At 46.9% G+C, this 17,164-nt stretch overlaps 1 protein-coding gene across 1 annotated transcript; it reads right to left on the reverse strand.

Moving 5' to 3' along the window:
• Positions 1-632: 632 nt before the first annotated feature.
• Positions 633-15,561, reverse strand: LOC119456589 (tetraspanin-33-like). The gene is made up of 4 exons (XM_037718419.2): positions 15,430-15,561; positions 12,962-13,219; positions 4,807-4,890; positions 633-998 (listed from the first exon to the last, which is right to left on the reverse strand). Exons 1-4 carry the CDS (start codon positions 15,559-15,561, stop codon positions 633-635), a joined length of 840 nt encoding a protein of 279 aa, XP_037574347.2.
• Between the last annotated feature and the right edge of the window lie 1,603 nt (positions 15,562-17,164).

A 17,164-nucleotide genomic window follows, 5' to 3' on the forward strand; every position in this document is an offset into this window, starting at 1 on the left:
TTTCACCATCTCTTCTCTATTATCCCGTCGTCTATATAAAGCTTTCGACAAGGCGATCACAGCGAAACTTTAGCTACTACTGCGACCAACGCATCAGCGATACCACGTGACCCCACCACATTTCCTTTTTTTTTTACGCGCACAGTTGACCTGCAAATAAACATTCAAGAAATTTGACGAGCTTTTTGAATTCACTAGAATGAAAGGCGTTATAATTGGTGGTTTGTTGCGCGTTCGAGGAATTGAGTCGGACAGGGATTGCGGAGTGGGCAGCTACATACCAGAACAAAAAACAGCCTCAAAAATATTTTGTGTCAGTGGTCCTTTACAGCTTGCTCTCGACCTAGGTTACACATCAAATGCTCAAAGAAATCTCGGTTATCTTTCTTTTTTTTTTTACTTACTCTTCAAACGCTGCCCTTGCACATCTTGTGAACAGCTGTAGTCAGGAGCTGTCTTAACATTGTCATTGTACTCTGCTGTCTATTGTTAAAGGAAACATGCCAATGTGACATGAATAAAGCAGCGCGAAATACTTAGCACGAAGCGTAGAACAAGAACAACAATTTGTCCAGTTGTTGTTCTCCGCTTAGTATTATGTCTTGCGCTGCCTTCATCACGATTCAAGTTTGTCAACTCGCCCCACTTGCCAGCATACTTTGACATGTCATTGCGTGGTTATCACTCGACTGGCACTCGAGCTGCAAGCGCTGCCAGCGGGTGGTTTCTCGTTTCTCTGAAGAACCAGTGGCAATAACCTCGACAGTGGTTACCTTCTGCCAGGCTTCTTGCTCCGTGCCAGCGAGCACGCCACTTCCGCAGAAGCGGCGCCTCAGTCGCGTCTCCAAGTCCGGGTTCTCGCCCTCTGGTGGTCGACAGCACGAGGCGGGCACCGAGCAGCGCTCCGTGCTCGGGTTCGACTTGGAGCAGTTGAAGTATATGTTGTGGTCCCAGTCGCGGAAGTGCTCGGTCGTCACGCCACAGCACTGGAACGACGCCTGCATTCGTCGAGGTGTGTGAGCGCGCACAGAGTAAGTGGGTGTTTTCAATTCGTACGAGCGAGCCGAGCAGTCTGAGTTGAGGTCCAAGGCTTCTGGAAGACAGTTTTTAGAACGAAGGCAGCTGCCGTACACCGCCCACCAGCTCGGCATCATAAATCTGTCTGGCATTCGGTCCCTTCAAATGAGAAAGCGGACCACTGCTCGTGCTCTAACTACCTTTCCTAATGGACTTGGGAGATTGTTCTTGGGAAAAAATAAATTTCAAAGCAAATGACTACTTCCAGCAGCTATCCCCCGAACCTCTGTTCCATGGTCGCGGCGACGCGAAATGTAATATGGTGGAAGCATGTAGATCATTTTGTCTATCCCAATACTTCGATGAACAAAATATTATAAAACAACTTCAGGCTAGGTCAACGCCTACCATGGCGCTAAGACTGCAAATTCAATGGAATCTTCATTGCGGTGACGCTACTTTTGCGGCGGTAGACACCGACGATATATCTTGCTGCTCGATTGTGTACGCGCTCAAGCGAATCGGTCATGCTGATACACACGCGTACTCGAGAATAGGACGGACGTGGGTCGGCTAGAGCAGCTTTTTCACGCTTATAGGGCTTGCGTGGAAAGTGTGGGGGAAAATGTAAGAGTTCGATTTGCTTATTTAGTAGTTCTGTTGATGCGCTCACGCCATGACAGGTTATCTGTAAAACATACGCCAAGGTACTTGCTTCTTTTACCTGCGGTAAACTGGCATTGTTTATTATGTAGAACTGAGTGAATCTAATTTTTTTCTCGAGAAACGAATATAGTAGTTGAATTTGACTGCGTTTAGAGCTATATGCCAAGTACTACAGAACTCATCAATTTTGTCTTGGTCAGATCGTAGAATTTCTATATCTGCTGCAGTTTTGACTGGGTGGTAAACAACGAAGCCATATAACCAGCATATATAAGCATATAACCGGAAGTTTGAAGCAATTCCTTTTGATAAGTCATTAATGAAAATATCAAACATCGAAGATTCAAGCACGGATCTCTGTGGTACGCCGAACGTAAAGGGAACAAATGATGATATCGAACCATTCACGATAGTAAGCGGTCTATGGCCAAAAAAATTGTTTTCCTCCCGCCTAGGTAAGTACATTTGAAGGAAGACAACAGTGAGTTAATTTGTAGGTTAAGCAACATGACTGACCTTGTGGAAGGCTCTCCTAAAATCAAGTACGTCTATCCCATATTTTCCTATCCTATCTTTTCCTGTACCCTTGTTGTAAATTTACAGTACCGATAACACGAAATTCATGAACGCCCTTCGTGTTGTGCTTTAATTGTATGTTGTGCTGAAACTAAATGTAAATTGATGATGTTAGCCGGAGACTGGGCAACACAACTCCAGTATAGCGCAGAGTGATGGGACGCATTTAAAGCATTGGTTAGAAGAAGGGTCTTCACGAATCGGGTTAATCACTTGGAGCGAAAATGCGACCGTCGTTGTAACGTGTGTGCAAATCAGTGGCGTAGCCAGCATTATTTTTCGAGAAGGGGGAGTGTGGCAGAGGGACGGAGGGAGGCACGCGACCGAAAGGCAGACACAAACACACGAACACAACACACACGCAAATCGGCCTGGTGTGAGAAGAGAAGCTTCTTAATTGAGGCGAGGCACGCTGGCGGAAAACGGTCCTGTATAGCGACGTCGGGACTCTACAGGCACCTCTGAGGGCACACTGAAGCTGGAAGGAGTGACCTTATTTCTTTACAGAGAGTTCCTGACGTTGCCGAGATGCGCCCAGGGTGTCTTGTGTCAATTGTCACTTAGACCCAGGGCTGGCGTCAACGTCAACAGCCAGTTGGGGAGGAACCCCGGCGCGCCTTTCCGGGAAGACGTGAGCAGATGCGTCAAGCGAAAAGTGAATGCACAATGTTTCACCTGTACTTCCGCCACAATCGTCATGATCGCCCCCCCCCCCCCTCCCGTCATTTTTAGATGACACAGCCTCTAGGATCGGAGACCAAATTTTTAGTTCAGGTTTTTAGGCCGATGGCACGAAAAACCGGGCTACACACAACAAGAATGCTTCGCAATAAAATGAGAGGGCACAGGCGCTTTCAAATGAAGTTTGTTCTCTTCAAGCGCACTTATGGGCAATCAAAAATCCCTTTCGCAGTGCTTCCGCTGCTTCAACGCCTTGCACTGCGCAGGCTATGTTGTAGCGGGGCGTTCCCATAACGCTTAAAGTCCCTATATAAGAAAAGTACCGCCATCTACTCTTTCCTCCGCCGCCTCCTTTCCTAAAGCGCTTGCTTTTTTCTTTACTTTTTGCTTGCGAAAGCCAATTCGACGGTGGCGCACCTAGAAAGTCCACGTTGAAGCTTTCAGGCCGGGCGCGCGCCGCCGCCGCCGCCGCCGCCGGCGACTGCGGCTGCGCAGAGGACTTTCAACATGGCTCTGAGGCGGAAAAAAGGAAAATATAAAGAAGTGAAAAGCGCGCGCTATCATCCTCCAATCGGAGATACGGGAGAGAGAGAAGCGGCGTTTATCAAAGGATGGCGGTACTTTTGTTATATAGTGACTTTAATAACGGTACACCTACTGAGCGTCACCGTGGCGCACTGTTCAAATTTGATTTCGTATGTTCACGCAGATGTCACAGATTCTGATTCTGCCGCTTAAGACGCATCAAGAGCGGTAGTTATCAGCGAGCCGCCATGCACTCAGCCAGCCGAATGGTGGCGGTACCCCGCGGCGGTCGCCGTACTTACGCTACGTAGCACACCGCAGCTTCATGCAACTGTGGTGCGCATGTGCAGCGTTTGCTTTGTGTATGACATGGCTTGCGTGCGCCGCTCACTCTCATATGCTCCAGTCTGACCGTGCTACCTGGTGTTTTGCGCTGCATGCCCCCGGATAGCAGTCACATCCAAATTGCGCATTTTGAAGCGCTTTCAATAGCTCAGTAGGAAGCGAAATCTGCCAAGGCGTTTAACCAGGAGCGGTGAGAAGTGAACACGCGCTGGCAAGCGTGTGTGTGGTCTTACCTTAAGTTTCGTGTGGTTCGAGGCTGGTTCTGTGTTAAAAGCAAGCTAGTCAAAATCAGCGAGACCTGACGGCTACGACACCAATAAGCAGGGTGGCCAAAGCTTAATTCTTACGCGGGAGGCCGCGGTCGAGCGTGAGGAGACGGTAGTCGGCTTCTTCCAGAAGGACGTAATTCTTTATCGAAATTCCATAGCAGATTTTTGCTAACTTCAGCCTGTATAATAAACTACGTCAATAAATACGCACAGTAACAGTAGGAAGAAGCGCACTGATCCAAACACCCTTCTTCAATTAGGTCAGCTATTGGCCAATAGCAGCCGCGAATGGGAATCTGGGCCCGAATTCACGAAACCTTCTTACCATAGAATTGTTCGTAAGAAATAATTTCAGCCAATCCGGATGCAAGCATAAAATTACCTAAGGCGTCGGGCTAATGGGAAAGAGCACTTACGAAAGAAAAGCTTTGTGAATGTGGCCCCTGCTATATTACGAAATAAATGAGCCAGAAACGATAGATGAGCAGGCTTCTATTGAAAAGAGAGCGCTTGAGAAAAAAGTGACTTCGCGGTCCGCTTGTGAGCTCCACGCGTCGCACACGACTGCAAATTTTGGCTGAGATGTTAATTCACAGGAGCATATGCTATCCGTTGACTCTGTTTTTTCACCAATAAAGCCCGAGGGTTGGTACAGCTAGGTTCCCTTTACAGCTCGTGCCTGCCCACCTCATTGTGACGTAAACAAAATGAAAGTGGAACTTCTCACCTGGGCAGTATCGACGAGCCGCGCATAGTCTGGGTTATCGCGGTAGCTGACGATCATGTCGATGCTGAACAAGCTCTTGGCGCTCTGCGGAAAAGGTCAGAGGGCAGAAGAACATGTCAGCGGCCCTCTTCTTAAAGTTCGCAATTTCCCCAGAATGGGGCTGTGCGTCGTGTAAAATTCTAAACGCCGACATGTTTCAGTTGGGCAGACAGTGCGAGTTCCCTAGATTAAGCAGCTATAGCTTGTCCCTAAATGCATTGCCGTTGGCTGAATACCGGGCTACGGGAGATGTAAACATGAGCGACCACGTCAGCGCCATAGTAGTGCCAGAAAAGTCACAGACCTACTGTTCCAACTTTCAAGCCTATTCTACTTACCTGCTCGTGTAAAGTTTTTTCAGCGATGTAATCGTGAACATGAAGCCTTTCTAAACTTTTCATTAGACAGAAGCACTCATGTAGCATGAAAGCGTGTCTTTCGAAAGCGTGTCTAGGTGCATAATTGGGAAACTGTTTCGTTCTGCAATATCACTGTACGTTCGATCGGTGGACGTTCGCAACCATCGCAGAAACTTCATTTACCAAAACTAATCACAACAAAGTGTATGGTGAGATTTCGAATGCAGCAGGTTCATAATGAGACACGTCGACTGTAGAAAGGCGTGCATGTAGTACTCGACTTACATAAAGATCAAGGAGTTGCCACAATATAAGGACCACGCGCTTGTTAAATAATTGTGTTCTCATTTCACATGGGCTGAGAACACGAAATTTACAGGGATAATGTGGTCCAACTGCCTTAATTTTCGTGGCGATAAACTAAGGGTATCCATTTTTTTTCTAAGTCCTGGGTTTAAAACCTTACAATCTGAAGGTAAAAGCTAAATTTCAGCTTGTTCATTCGTTCGATGTAATAAAAGCAGTAAATTCGGAGCCCTAGACACCCTGCTGGTAAATTTAAAATTTTTATTATTGCGAGAGCAATTATATGGACATTCCGAGCCAGTGTGTCGGAACGAAACGATAACAAAAACGAAAAACGAAAAAAACAACTGCATTTTTGACCAGAACGAAAACGTAACCGAAACATTATTTATTATCTTGTTTCGGAGTGAAACGGAAATATTTTTTATCGGTTTTCGCTTTCAGGGGAAAGTCGGCAACTTCAAACACCCGACGTCATGCAACGTCAGTATTAGGGCGCACCTCAGCGGTCCGCAGACAGGTATAGTGCGAGCGATAGCCGGTCGAGCGCTCCACTAATCTAAGCCTGCCGTTCGGTGCACTAGCAGATCGGCATCGTAGCAAAACCCAGAGCTTGCACGCTTAAGAGCTTATCGTTTCGTTTTCTACGCTTTGTAACCGAAGTTTTATAATTTGTTTATGTTTGTTGAAGTTCGTTTTATTGGAACAGCGGACCCGCATTTCCGCGAGTACCCTCGATAACATGCTGCTTCCTGGATCATGCTCAGAGCCTAGAGTAAAGGCAACGCCACTTAGACGGCACAAGGCCTGTGCACGCTGCTTTATGACGTCATGCCACTATGCCCAAAATTTCAATTGTAAAGCCTGGCATGACGAAACAGGTGGCGTGAAAACCACCGTTGCTTATTGGGGAGCGTCCCCGTTAGATTCTGTGGCAGTTGGGCCAGCCAGCGTGGCGTCATGGATCGGACTGCACAGGCCTTGTGTTATCAAGGCGGTGCTGGTCAAGGCACTGAGCATGATCTCGGAGGTAATAATTCACTTATTATTATTTCACGTATGTTTTTATCGTTACCTTGCTTCGAAAAATTTCGCATGCGAACCAAAACCGTTATGAAGAGTTAAGGGTCGTTTTCTTTTTTTTTTTCCGGAGCACACCTGGACCACAACTTTTTTCAGTGGAACGAAACTAAATCCAGAACGAAAATCATTTCGTTCCGACACCCTGCTTTAAGCGCATTTTTGCTCTCGGCGTCGGTGTCGCGTCGGTGTCGACGTCGCCATGATGTTCCGCATAAAGTTCAAGGCTGATAACATGATAACACCATTACCGCGCGACGTATCCTGTATGTGCGAGTGAATGCTTTGGTGGGGAGCCGGCGGTCGCGGCTCAATCTCGCGCGCTCAAGGAAGGAAATCGGTAAGAAAGCGCGCCGTATTGCATCGCGCGTTAAGTTCCATGGGGGAGGGAGGAGAGGCGTTGTACTTTAGGCCAACGTTACCAGAACTAGGTTCAGTTGACAAACTCTCCAGCGGCGCCGTGCTTCGTCCGTGTCTCCGTTTTCAGTTTGGCCGACAGGTGGCGGGAGCGTTCCATCGAGATCCAGCCTCGCGGCTGCTTGGCTCGCAAGGCCGTATTCGGGCGCTCAATGTGCGCGCTTATTTACGTTTAACCGTGTGGAAACGTTTAAATGCATCGCTGAAACATATCTTAGCCACTGGCGCTACTTCTGTGTTTGCTTCAAAACATGTGAGCGCGGCATGCTTTGCAGTCCGGAGCTGCCGGCAACGCGTCTGGCGTTACACATCGCGTGCGTCGTTTCGCTACCTTTTGGTAACCTTGTTCGCTACTTTCCTGCATGCCCTGCTTTTTTTGCAATTGCCGTAGGGTTATAACTAGCTTCATTTGAACAAAACATTCTGCATCTGTATTACTATATAAACGATTCATGTGGAAACCCATACGCGCGTCGCAACGAACGACAGTGTCTTCCGTGCTCGCGAGCACCCGCCCATTTCAATGTAAATGCCGCTTCATGCTATCACGGCGGGCAAATCGTGGCCACTGCCCAAACTAGCGATTTCAGCATGGATTAGAAAGTAACAAAGCAATAGGGCTTTCATTCATCAGCTTATTCAGATGCATTCACTTCTGTCTACTACTGCCACAAAATAAAGCATAAATGCGCTGGTTGTTCACCCACTTTTCAGTAATCTCAAGTTCACACTCCACAAATCTCAAGTACTGGCCGGTACTCACTGGAGTAACTTGCGGGTGCCACACTGTCACAACCCACAACAACGCATTCCTCGATTTGCAGTGCCTTATTTTCAAACTTCAATGTGAAAAATGCCGCAAATTTACCGGTGCTGTTCTCCACGGTGATTCTCAGCCATGATGGTGGCAGTTCTACACGTTCCATTTCACTAAACGATGGCGCGCACGGCTCAGGCATATTGTCTTCCACAGCATCAGCAGGAATTGTGCTGCAAGAAGCTTCTTCCGGTTGCGGGTATGCTGTTCCATGGTTAGTGTCCCCATTGCTTTCTCGCTTTCATTTGCGCCTCTTGTCCGCAGGCTTTGTTAGATACGAGGGCAAGTTCGGGAAGATTTTCGGAAGCGCACCGTCGCCGAGACTCCACTTACCCCTCGGGATTTCGACAGTTCTCCACTGATCACGTGCACGTACGTCTTGAGAATGTCCTGGTCGTAAACGTGCGAGGAGCATACTCTGTGCTTCGTTGCGGTCTTTGTCGGAGCGGGGTATATGGCCCTGTTCCACGCTAAGCGTAGTTTCTCGTCGCTAGGAGCGGAGAAGATATGTCGGACCGACGAGCTTGTGTCGTTCCGGTACCCGCTCGTACAGCCGGGTACACAACACGTCGGCATGACTTGGTCGGCTTAGATGCACAAGCAACACATAATCAAATTAGCAGATCAATGTATTCGCACAAACACATCAGCTACGGAGCGCCAGCAAAACGTGGCACCAGACAAAAGAATGCGGGAGGTTAACCGGCACAAGCACAGCTCCTACGAGAGTACACGGAGGACTACTCGAGGTGACTGCGCAGCGCGGGATCCGGGTGCGACTGCAGCGCCAGTGGGAGCAGAATTGGTGGCGGTTCCGCGCAACGCGGCGCAGTTTGTAAACTGAACCTAGTTCTAGCAACGTTGCTTTAGGCGCGCGGTCACGTGGGCTTTGTCATGAGAGCGATCTGCTTTGGGAATCTAGGTGCGCCGACAGCTCGTAGCTTTGCGTGTGCCGTGTTCTCGCCGCTTAGTTTGCGTTGAAGCGATAGACAGCACGAAGGTCACTTCGCTCGCTGCTGCCGCCGCGCTTCCACACGCCAGCGTTCTGAAAGTGAGCGTCCGCGGTCATAGAGTGTGACGTGTTCATGTTTGCCTGTGCGCGTTGACACAATGCTTGTTAACTTAGTAAGCCAATGTTTACAAGTTTATACAACCGACAAAACTACTATCTTTAATTCTGATGACTGTCTACTAATTTGCTATCGCAATCGATCCTTCGCCTTTAGGGCGAAACTGTGACTTTTTTCATTATATGGACATTCCAGGTGCATATCCAACGTCGTCGTTAGCGTTGGCGTCGGCGTCGCCGTCACCGTGATGGTCCGTATGAAGTCTAAGTGCGATAACCGCTCGACTGCGCGCAGTGTCCTGTGGGTGCGAGAGAAATCGTGCAAGGCTAATGCGAAAAGCATGGTGGGTCGACCTCGCGCGCGCGAAGGAGGGAGGCGGGAGGAAGTGCACGTCTTCTAGCACGCGCAAGGCCGCGGAAAGGGGTAGGGTTTACTCCGCCGGTGGCTGCCTATGGCGCGGCTGAGCCCGGCCGCGCGGGTTTTATCTTGAAAACAATCTGCAGTGGATACCTGGATAGAGAGTATAGGCGCGCCGAATGCTGATGACTTCCTGTGCACTGTGTTCTTGCCGCCCAGTTTGCGTTGAAGCGAGAGGCATCGTGAAGGTCAATTCGCTCGCTGCTGCTGCATGCTTCCTCACGCCAGCGTTCTGACACCGAGTGTCTATCCGCGGTGATCGAATCATATGTGGTAATGCTTGCCTGCGAGCGCGTCACACATGCCTGTCAATTTAATTAGTAAGTGAATGCTTACAACAGTTAATGTAGCGGATAAACCGACATAGCGGTCTAATAATTTGCTCTCGTAATCAATATTTTGCCTGTCGGGCGAAGCTGTTACTTTTTCCTCATCTGCACGGACACTAGACAAACGTGAGAAACTTTGGTAAAGGATTTACGCTATGTTAGCTTTTGTTGTAGTCTTGCGAAACGCTTACGTTGTGTAAAACTCACTTAACAGATATAGCGACAGTTTTAGCGACGTTGAGGCAAACTTCAGCGGAAATTTAGCGACTTTTCGTCTTTCAGTTTAGTGACACGCGCCAAAAATTATGGAAAACTCTGCCCCTCCGTTCTTTGCAACTGGGCCCCTCCACTTCATATAGACCGCCCTTCGCTGATTTCCTTATTCTAATACACTCGAAACGTCAAAATATCCTCATGAGACAACTGCTGAAGTGATTGGAAGGAAGTATGTCGTAGGAGAGATATCTGAATTTGAACAAATGTAGCAAGCAATTTTTCATTCGGAGCCTCATAGTTTTACTCAAATCGCCGCAAATGGGTAAAGTAAAAATATACAACAATGTTTACAAAATGTGCACCAAGGAATAGATGTTGCGCTTCTGTCAATGGCATTTCGCAGAGAATCTAAAGGGGACCAAGTTGATGTACGAGTGCACAACTTAAATGAAAATGCTAGAGCATTTACGAAAGTTTCGCAAAAGTTCAATTCACAAGTTAGTGGCATCTTCCAAAGCGGTGTATAAAATAAACGTTGTTCGCTTTAGACGTGTCAATAGGTGCTGTTTACAGAGTTGCGTAATTTTTTATTGCGTACTTAAATATTTATGTTTGAGCTGTTTTTTTGCAATGTTCAACATTTTTGGGGGAATAATTGATCACCCAATAAAGAAATTGTTGGTGGCAATCTATATATATGTTATCTTTCTTTAGGGCCACAAACCTAATCAAGTTGGGTAGAGTGGATGTTAAGCAGAATGATTTCGCCGTTTCTATCTGTTTAGATAGGAGATCCTCAAGTAATTGAAGCTTTGTCTCAAGTGATTAAATTATTCGTGTGGTTAATTTGCAGTCACGTATAATTGACCACCAAGTTCACCAAGTTCACGCGAGGCTCGGCTAGCACACTTTGTCAAGATAAAAAAAAATGCCGAGACACGCAGAACGTTTTAATTAACTGAAAGCACGGCTGTATGTACTTTTATTAAGTACGGCTGTATGTACGGCTGTTAGTACGAAACGAAGCGCTTAGTGTTTAACGCGTCTGCGCCCCTTGCGAGGATATGATCAATCGCGCCTCCGAATCGAGATGTTAAATATTCGCTAAGGTAATGTTAAACTATCCGAACACCATTTCTGACGTATAAAACAACGCCACAACGCAACAGCTTGCTCTCGAAACTCATCCACGATATAGTGACATCTGTTGTGAATGCTTTCCCTCTCCGTTGCGTCAGCAGTGCACGTGAGATACTTATACCTACGTCCACTCAGCCAGAAACCGACGCCAATCCCAGTGAAACATGTAAAGAGCTTCTCTTGCTACACCTGAGCGACTACAAGGCGATAGCATCCCCAGGATTTTCCCCAACATGTAATTGCCTGCAGGAGCGGCCCACGTTTACAACCGCATTGTATTCCTCGCGAAGGCAAATGTCATGCACTGGTGACAGGACCGACCCGTAAATGCACTACATTCTACTGAACCGTCTCCCGGATCAGTCCAGTTTTGATAACGTTATCTACGAGTTTGGCCCAGTTTGCTCGCTGAGACAGCGGACACGCCAACCCTTAGAGAAATAATGCATGATATTCAATTGTATCTCAATAGACATTCTTGTCTGAAGGCAACAGAAAGTGACTTGAAACACAAACGTACCTCTATAGTGAATTTGCTAAGGTAGGCAAAGGAAAATTCGCTAAAGAATAAACGCCGTTGAAGTGTCAGAGTTTCCGTTATCACGAAAATCGGTATGGTCGAAATCGTCCATACCGATAGCAAGGTTTAACGTTCCGCCGAAGCTCTTCGGGGGTTACTGGACAATATCCTGGGGGGGCGGCAAAGTGGCGCGACGTAGCACGCGAGGCAGCTGCTGCTGTGCAGTAGAAACAGCCCTGGTAAGTACCGGGCGTCTCACAACGCTGGACGGGTGAGCAGCGCCGCCAGCGGCGCTGAAGTCGTCGCCCTACGATGGTGCACGAGATGATACCGCGGAGGAAAAGTGTCGGAGGTCGTAGCTGCAAGTTTATTGCGCGTTTTCCTCAGACCACTGAATGCCCCACGATGTTACACACGCGGCTGCCCTGCAGGAACGCCAGTGCTTGAGGACACATGCCAGTAGCGGAAAGCCGCGAACACTACGCTGGCTTCACTGCAGGGCTTTTTGAGCGGAGAGTGGCTTTCTTGGCTTTCTAGATTTTGCGGCTAAACCATGGAGGAAGGACAGAAAATAGGAGAGGCCTTCACGTCACGTTGGACGCCATGTTGGTGTGCCAACTCCCTTTCCGCTGCAATCAGGGGCGCGATCTTGTACGCGTTCCAAAATGGAACGGAGGCGTTCCGTTCCATCGAGCCGCACACGATTGGTCAATTTGAACGTCGCAGTTGAAATTGACCAATCGTGTGCGGCTCGATGGAACGGAACGCCTCCGTTCCATTTTGGAACGCGTACAAGATCGCGCCCCAGCTCGCTGGAACAGATAAGCGCGAGTTTTGAACTTGCCTTGTTACGAGCCGCCGGAAGTGTGTGCTGCCAACGCGCGTCACTAGAAAGCCTGTAGCAATTTTAGTGAAGCAGACACGCTCCTGTGTGTTTTTTTTTTTTTTCGTGGCACGTTGAAGAAGACGACGAATACCTACGTCGTGATTGCTTGAGTGTATCTGTTGCTGGCTGACGCTCACACTCGCAGATCGAAACTACAACGTTCAAGCTTACGCACCACACTCCTAAGTCAGCTTTTCTCGCGAACAAAATGTGCTGCGAAAAAGACACGGGCGGAAGAAATCTTCTCTCACTTTTCAGAGGCCGAGAGCAGCAGCGAAAGCTTCAGGAGCGCCGTTGCTAGGGCAACGTTGACGTTTGGGGTACCAGTTCCAGTGCTCCTTCGCGAAATACACGTGACTTCCGTCACACCTTCTGCAACACGTCCGTGCTGGCCGGGGCCTCTCCTACGCTTTCCTTCCTCCATGGGCTAAACGCACTGCGCGTCTCTCGCGTCTCTTTCTAACCTTCCATGCGAGGCCGTGATAGCACCCCGACGGCGTAGACGGCGCAGCGTAGTGTCTGCATAATGACTGCCGCCATAAAAGAAGCGCGCACTCACGCTGGTGCTGACGTATGGTAGGGCGAGGCTTGCTAGGCCGAGGATAAAGCACGCATAGTCGAGCAATGTGATGCCCCTCAGGTACCAGCGCAGGAAGCAGACGTTCTCGCGCAGCGCCCCGACGAAGCCCAGGAAGCTGACGACGACCAGAATGCTCGATATGATGAACGCCGTCACCTCCAAGTTGACCATGAAGCTGACCAGCAGTGACCGGTTGCGAAAAGAGATCTCGTCGGAGCGCTCCACCATGCTCACGACCTGCGAGCCACGCCAGTGTGATGAGCTGTCGCTAACGAAGTCGAAAGTAAACGCCGACATTTCGATTATAGAGGAAGTGTTAGCTTGGCGCTAACTCCGATTTTCCTATACAAATATACAGTCAGACCTAAATATAAAGAACAAGGATGTGAAAAACAATGGGATATAACAAAGTACATCTGAAATGCTTCTCACGGATGTTAGCGTGTAACAAATTTACGCATATATGCAGATAACGAATATCGGATATAACATAGCTCTCTTCGTGTCAGATATGTCTTCGTTATAACGAAGTTTTAGTTACACGAGAAAAGCAGAAATGCTCTCACCAGATAACTCACCAGATAAGTAGCTGGGTCGACTCCGGCTATGCCTGGCGCATTGTACTAAAGCGGGGAGCAAATTTTGAAAAGCTACTTTGCTTAGAAATTGCTGCACGTTAAGCAATCCTGGGGTCGTCACAATTAATCCACTACGGCGCGCCTTAATTGAATCGTTGTTTTGTAACGTAAAACTCAAGAATTTAGTTACATTTAAGTTAGATTGCCATTTATCTCATTTAAGAGAGAAAGCTAAGTATTACCGACTGTTTTTATTTTTTCTTTATTTGGAAGGCCCTGAAGGTCAGAGGCATTGCAGAGGAGAGGGGTTATGAACAATTACAAAACGGTTACAATAAACTAGTAGGCTACATTATAGAAAACAATAATTGCTGCTAATTATAAAATGCTAGCTAAGGCACTAACTACAGTGAAGCAGAACTTAAACTTACGACTCCGTCCTTTTCATGAGAACTACCAAAAACAGATAAGTAATAAAAAAAATAGAAGCACCAGGTCCGTAACTCTGCACCAAAACGCCATTCTGTAAGCTGCATTTTCTAGGCTATTTGACGCGGATAGAGGTGTTATATGAACTTACACGTTACGGGAAAATGTTACAAGGGTTACGGTAGCTTTGGAAAAGTGATACGGACAAATATATTATTTATACTTCGGCGGTGTATAATACATCACATGTGTACGCTTTAGATGTGTTATTAGGTACAGTTTGGAGAATCGTGGTACTTTTCGTTGCTGAGTTACCCAGTTATAAGCTTGAGTCTACAGCTTGCTTTTTTTTCCAATTTGAGATTTTGAACTATTGTTGTTAAAAAGTTCGTGTATTTAGTAAAAATCTGCTACCCGCAGGACGGAGATCTTAACCTTTTCATTTAAATGCAGGCAACCGAATTGAGTAGGCGGAGTGCAAATCCAGGCCCCAGCGAAAACTCCGCAGTAACAGAAACCAATCTCGAAGACTAAGCTTCGGCAAAGTGCACGCACCGGAAGTGATGTATGTATATGATGGGTCGATCCCTCCTGCGCTTTCCTCGAGAAACGAAGCTCGTGCTGAGAGATTAGACCTTCAAACAACGGACGGCCCAAACTGCTAGTGTCTAATAAACGCCTTTACAATATTATATATATATATATATATATATATATATATATATATATATATATATATATATATATATAATGTATGAGGTGTTCGGCAACTTAGCAGCAGCACCCATCAGGCACGCTCAAAAAAATCGCGGGGGTGGGTTTGCAAAGCAGCCTCCGCTTTCAAAATTCCAGCAGCACCCCCATGCAAGATAACCATCATATTCAGCGACTATTTTCCGGTTACATAGCTGCGTTCATCAAGCGAAAAGAATGCGGACGACGCTCGCCCTCATCCCCGATAACATCTCATCACCTTTCTCTTCCTCCAATGTGCGTGACATCATCGGCATCGCAAACAAATCCGGCGCGTTCCTATCTCCTTCTCATCTGCGCATTTACTTTTCTCCCCTCTGTTTTTAATTTCTTCCTTGCTCACTCTAGATACCCTCTACGGTGTTCGATCGCCTTCCACCAACAACCAACAGCAGGGGAAATACCTAAACAAATAGCAAAAGTCCCCAAAGGACTTCTTGGTCAAACTGTTGCGGTCTGCGAAACATTATTTTGGGGCACAAAAGGATACATACGAGAGAAGGATAAGCCTTCTCGTTCTTATTTTGCATGTCTTCTTTTTCTATGTCTCCTTTCTTCGTTATGTCTGCTTTTGCTTCCTCAAAAATTATTAGTATAGCTCAAGCAAGATGTTCCTTTAAAAAGGGGTATAAGGATTGCAATGACGGGTTCGTCGTACTGTTTAGAGAGAGCCAGCTGATCACTCACACAGACGAAGGCGACCATGAAAGTAAGTGCGAAGATCAGCATGTTGAAGAACACGAGGGGGACCCTGTGCAGAGGGTTGACGTCGATGATGAGCGTGGACTCATCGCCCTTGGGCGTCGGGATCTTCAGCATGGCTCGATTCTCGCTAACACTGATGGCTGCCTGCCTGTTCAAAGGTCATGAGGCTCTTCTTGATGTCAATGTTGATGACCTTGCTTGCGTGCGTGCTTCCTATACCATGGCGCATACCCAATACGGTATTGGGCGCATACCCAATACATACCCAATACGGTATTGGCCAAGAAGCCGGCGGTTAAACGGGTGGGGCGGGGGGAGAAAACTTTAGGGAAGAAGTATTGTGAGGGAACAGTTGAAATTGTCCAATGAAAAAAACTGATGTTAGAGCCGTTTTTTTATATTATAGGGAATCGTGTGCTTTTTGAAAGGAGAGCAAGCTAGAAGGTAACAAATTTCAATCAGTATAATTGGAATTTTCTAAATTAATAAATATGAAATCAGTAAATTACCGTAAATTGGAATTTTGTAAAATAACGAACAATAAATCAGTAAACTAACTAGGTATTCTCCTTGTGTCACCAAGGAACACACATACGGCCCTGCATACGTTCGTGTGGCTAAAACCCAGTGTATATGCCCCAAAGGATAGAATATTTTCAGTGTTTATAGCGATGCCTAATTTTCGAAACAGAATTTCGAAGTATTTCTTTCTCTGGATTGCGAATCGGCGGCAGGTTAATAAAAAATGATCAATGGTTTGAGGTGCTTTACAGAAATGACTTAGAGGGGACATCGCCAGACCAGACCTGTGTAGATAAAAATTTAGGGGTGGAATACGGGATCGTAATTTTGTAAGGGAGGTTTCCAATCTACGTGTGGGACACCATTGATTGTCCCAAGGGTAAAGCAAATGCTGTAAGTCTGTGACTTGGAATGTCTGTTTTGCAGAGTAATTTAACAGAGATCGTTTCATAAACCTAGCCGCGGTGATATAAGCAGAAATCGGCGGAACATGCATGCCTAGGGATGTACGGGCGAGTGCGTCGCAAACAAACCATGGTGACCTGGCACCCATATTAAGCGCACCAGACGTAAGGTCGAAGGGATCATTTTTTCTAGTTCATTCTAAACTGTATTGTCTGAGGATGAGGTGAGTGCTGTGCACACTGACAACGAATCGGTTACTATTACAGCTGTCGAAGAATTTCCAGGAAGTTTTCGAAGAGCTTATGTAATTGCTAATAATTCTGCCCGAAATATAGGTGTAAAATCAGGCAGTCGCATTGCATAGGACCAGGATAGCGCCTCAGAAAAAATGCCTACACCCGCTTTCTCGTCACACACTGATGCATCCGTCGCTATTACAGTATTGATTTTCATTTGCGCTAAATGATCTTGCAGTAATCCGCTTAGATATTTAGTTGGCAGGAGTTTAGCATTAGAAGGAAATATGTCATCAAATTCAATTCTAATAGCATTTACGGGTTTTTTGAGGGGAATGATCTCGCGTATCTGAACCTTTAATGGTTCTAGTTGTGCTTGCACAAAAAGAACCTGAGGATTGTATCATGTTTCTTCAAAGAACGTAGATTTTTCCTTAATAAATACATACTGCGATCGTCTCAATGAAGGCGTGTAAATGTTTAAGTATGTTTTTACTGTAAGGATGCGGAATCTGATAACGAGTGTGGGTAATCGCGCTTCTTGATATAATAAA

The sequence above is a fragment of the Dermacentor silvarum genome, chromosome 6 (genome assembly GCF_013339745.2).
Source record: "Dermacentor silvarum isolate Dsil-2018 chromosome 6, BIME_Dsil_1.4, whole genome shotgun sequence".
NCBI classification, from domain to species: domain Eukaryota; kingdom Metazoa; phylum Arthropoda; class Arachnida; order Ixodida; family Ixodidae; genus Dermacentor; species Dermacentor silvarum.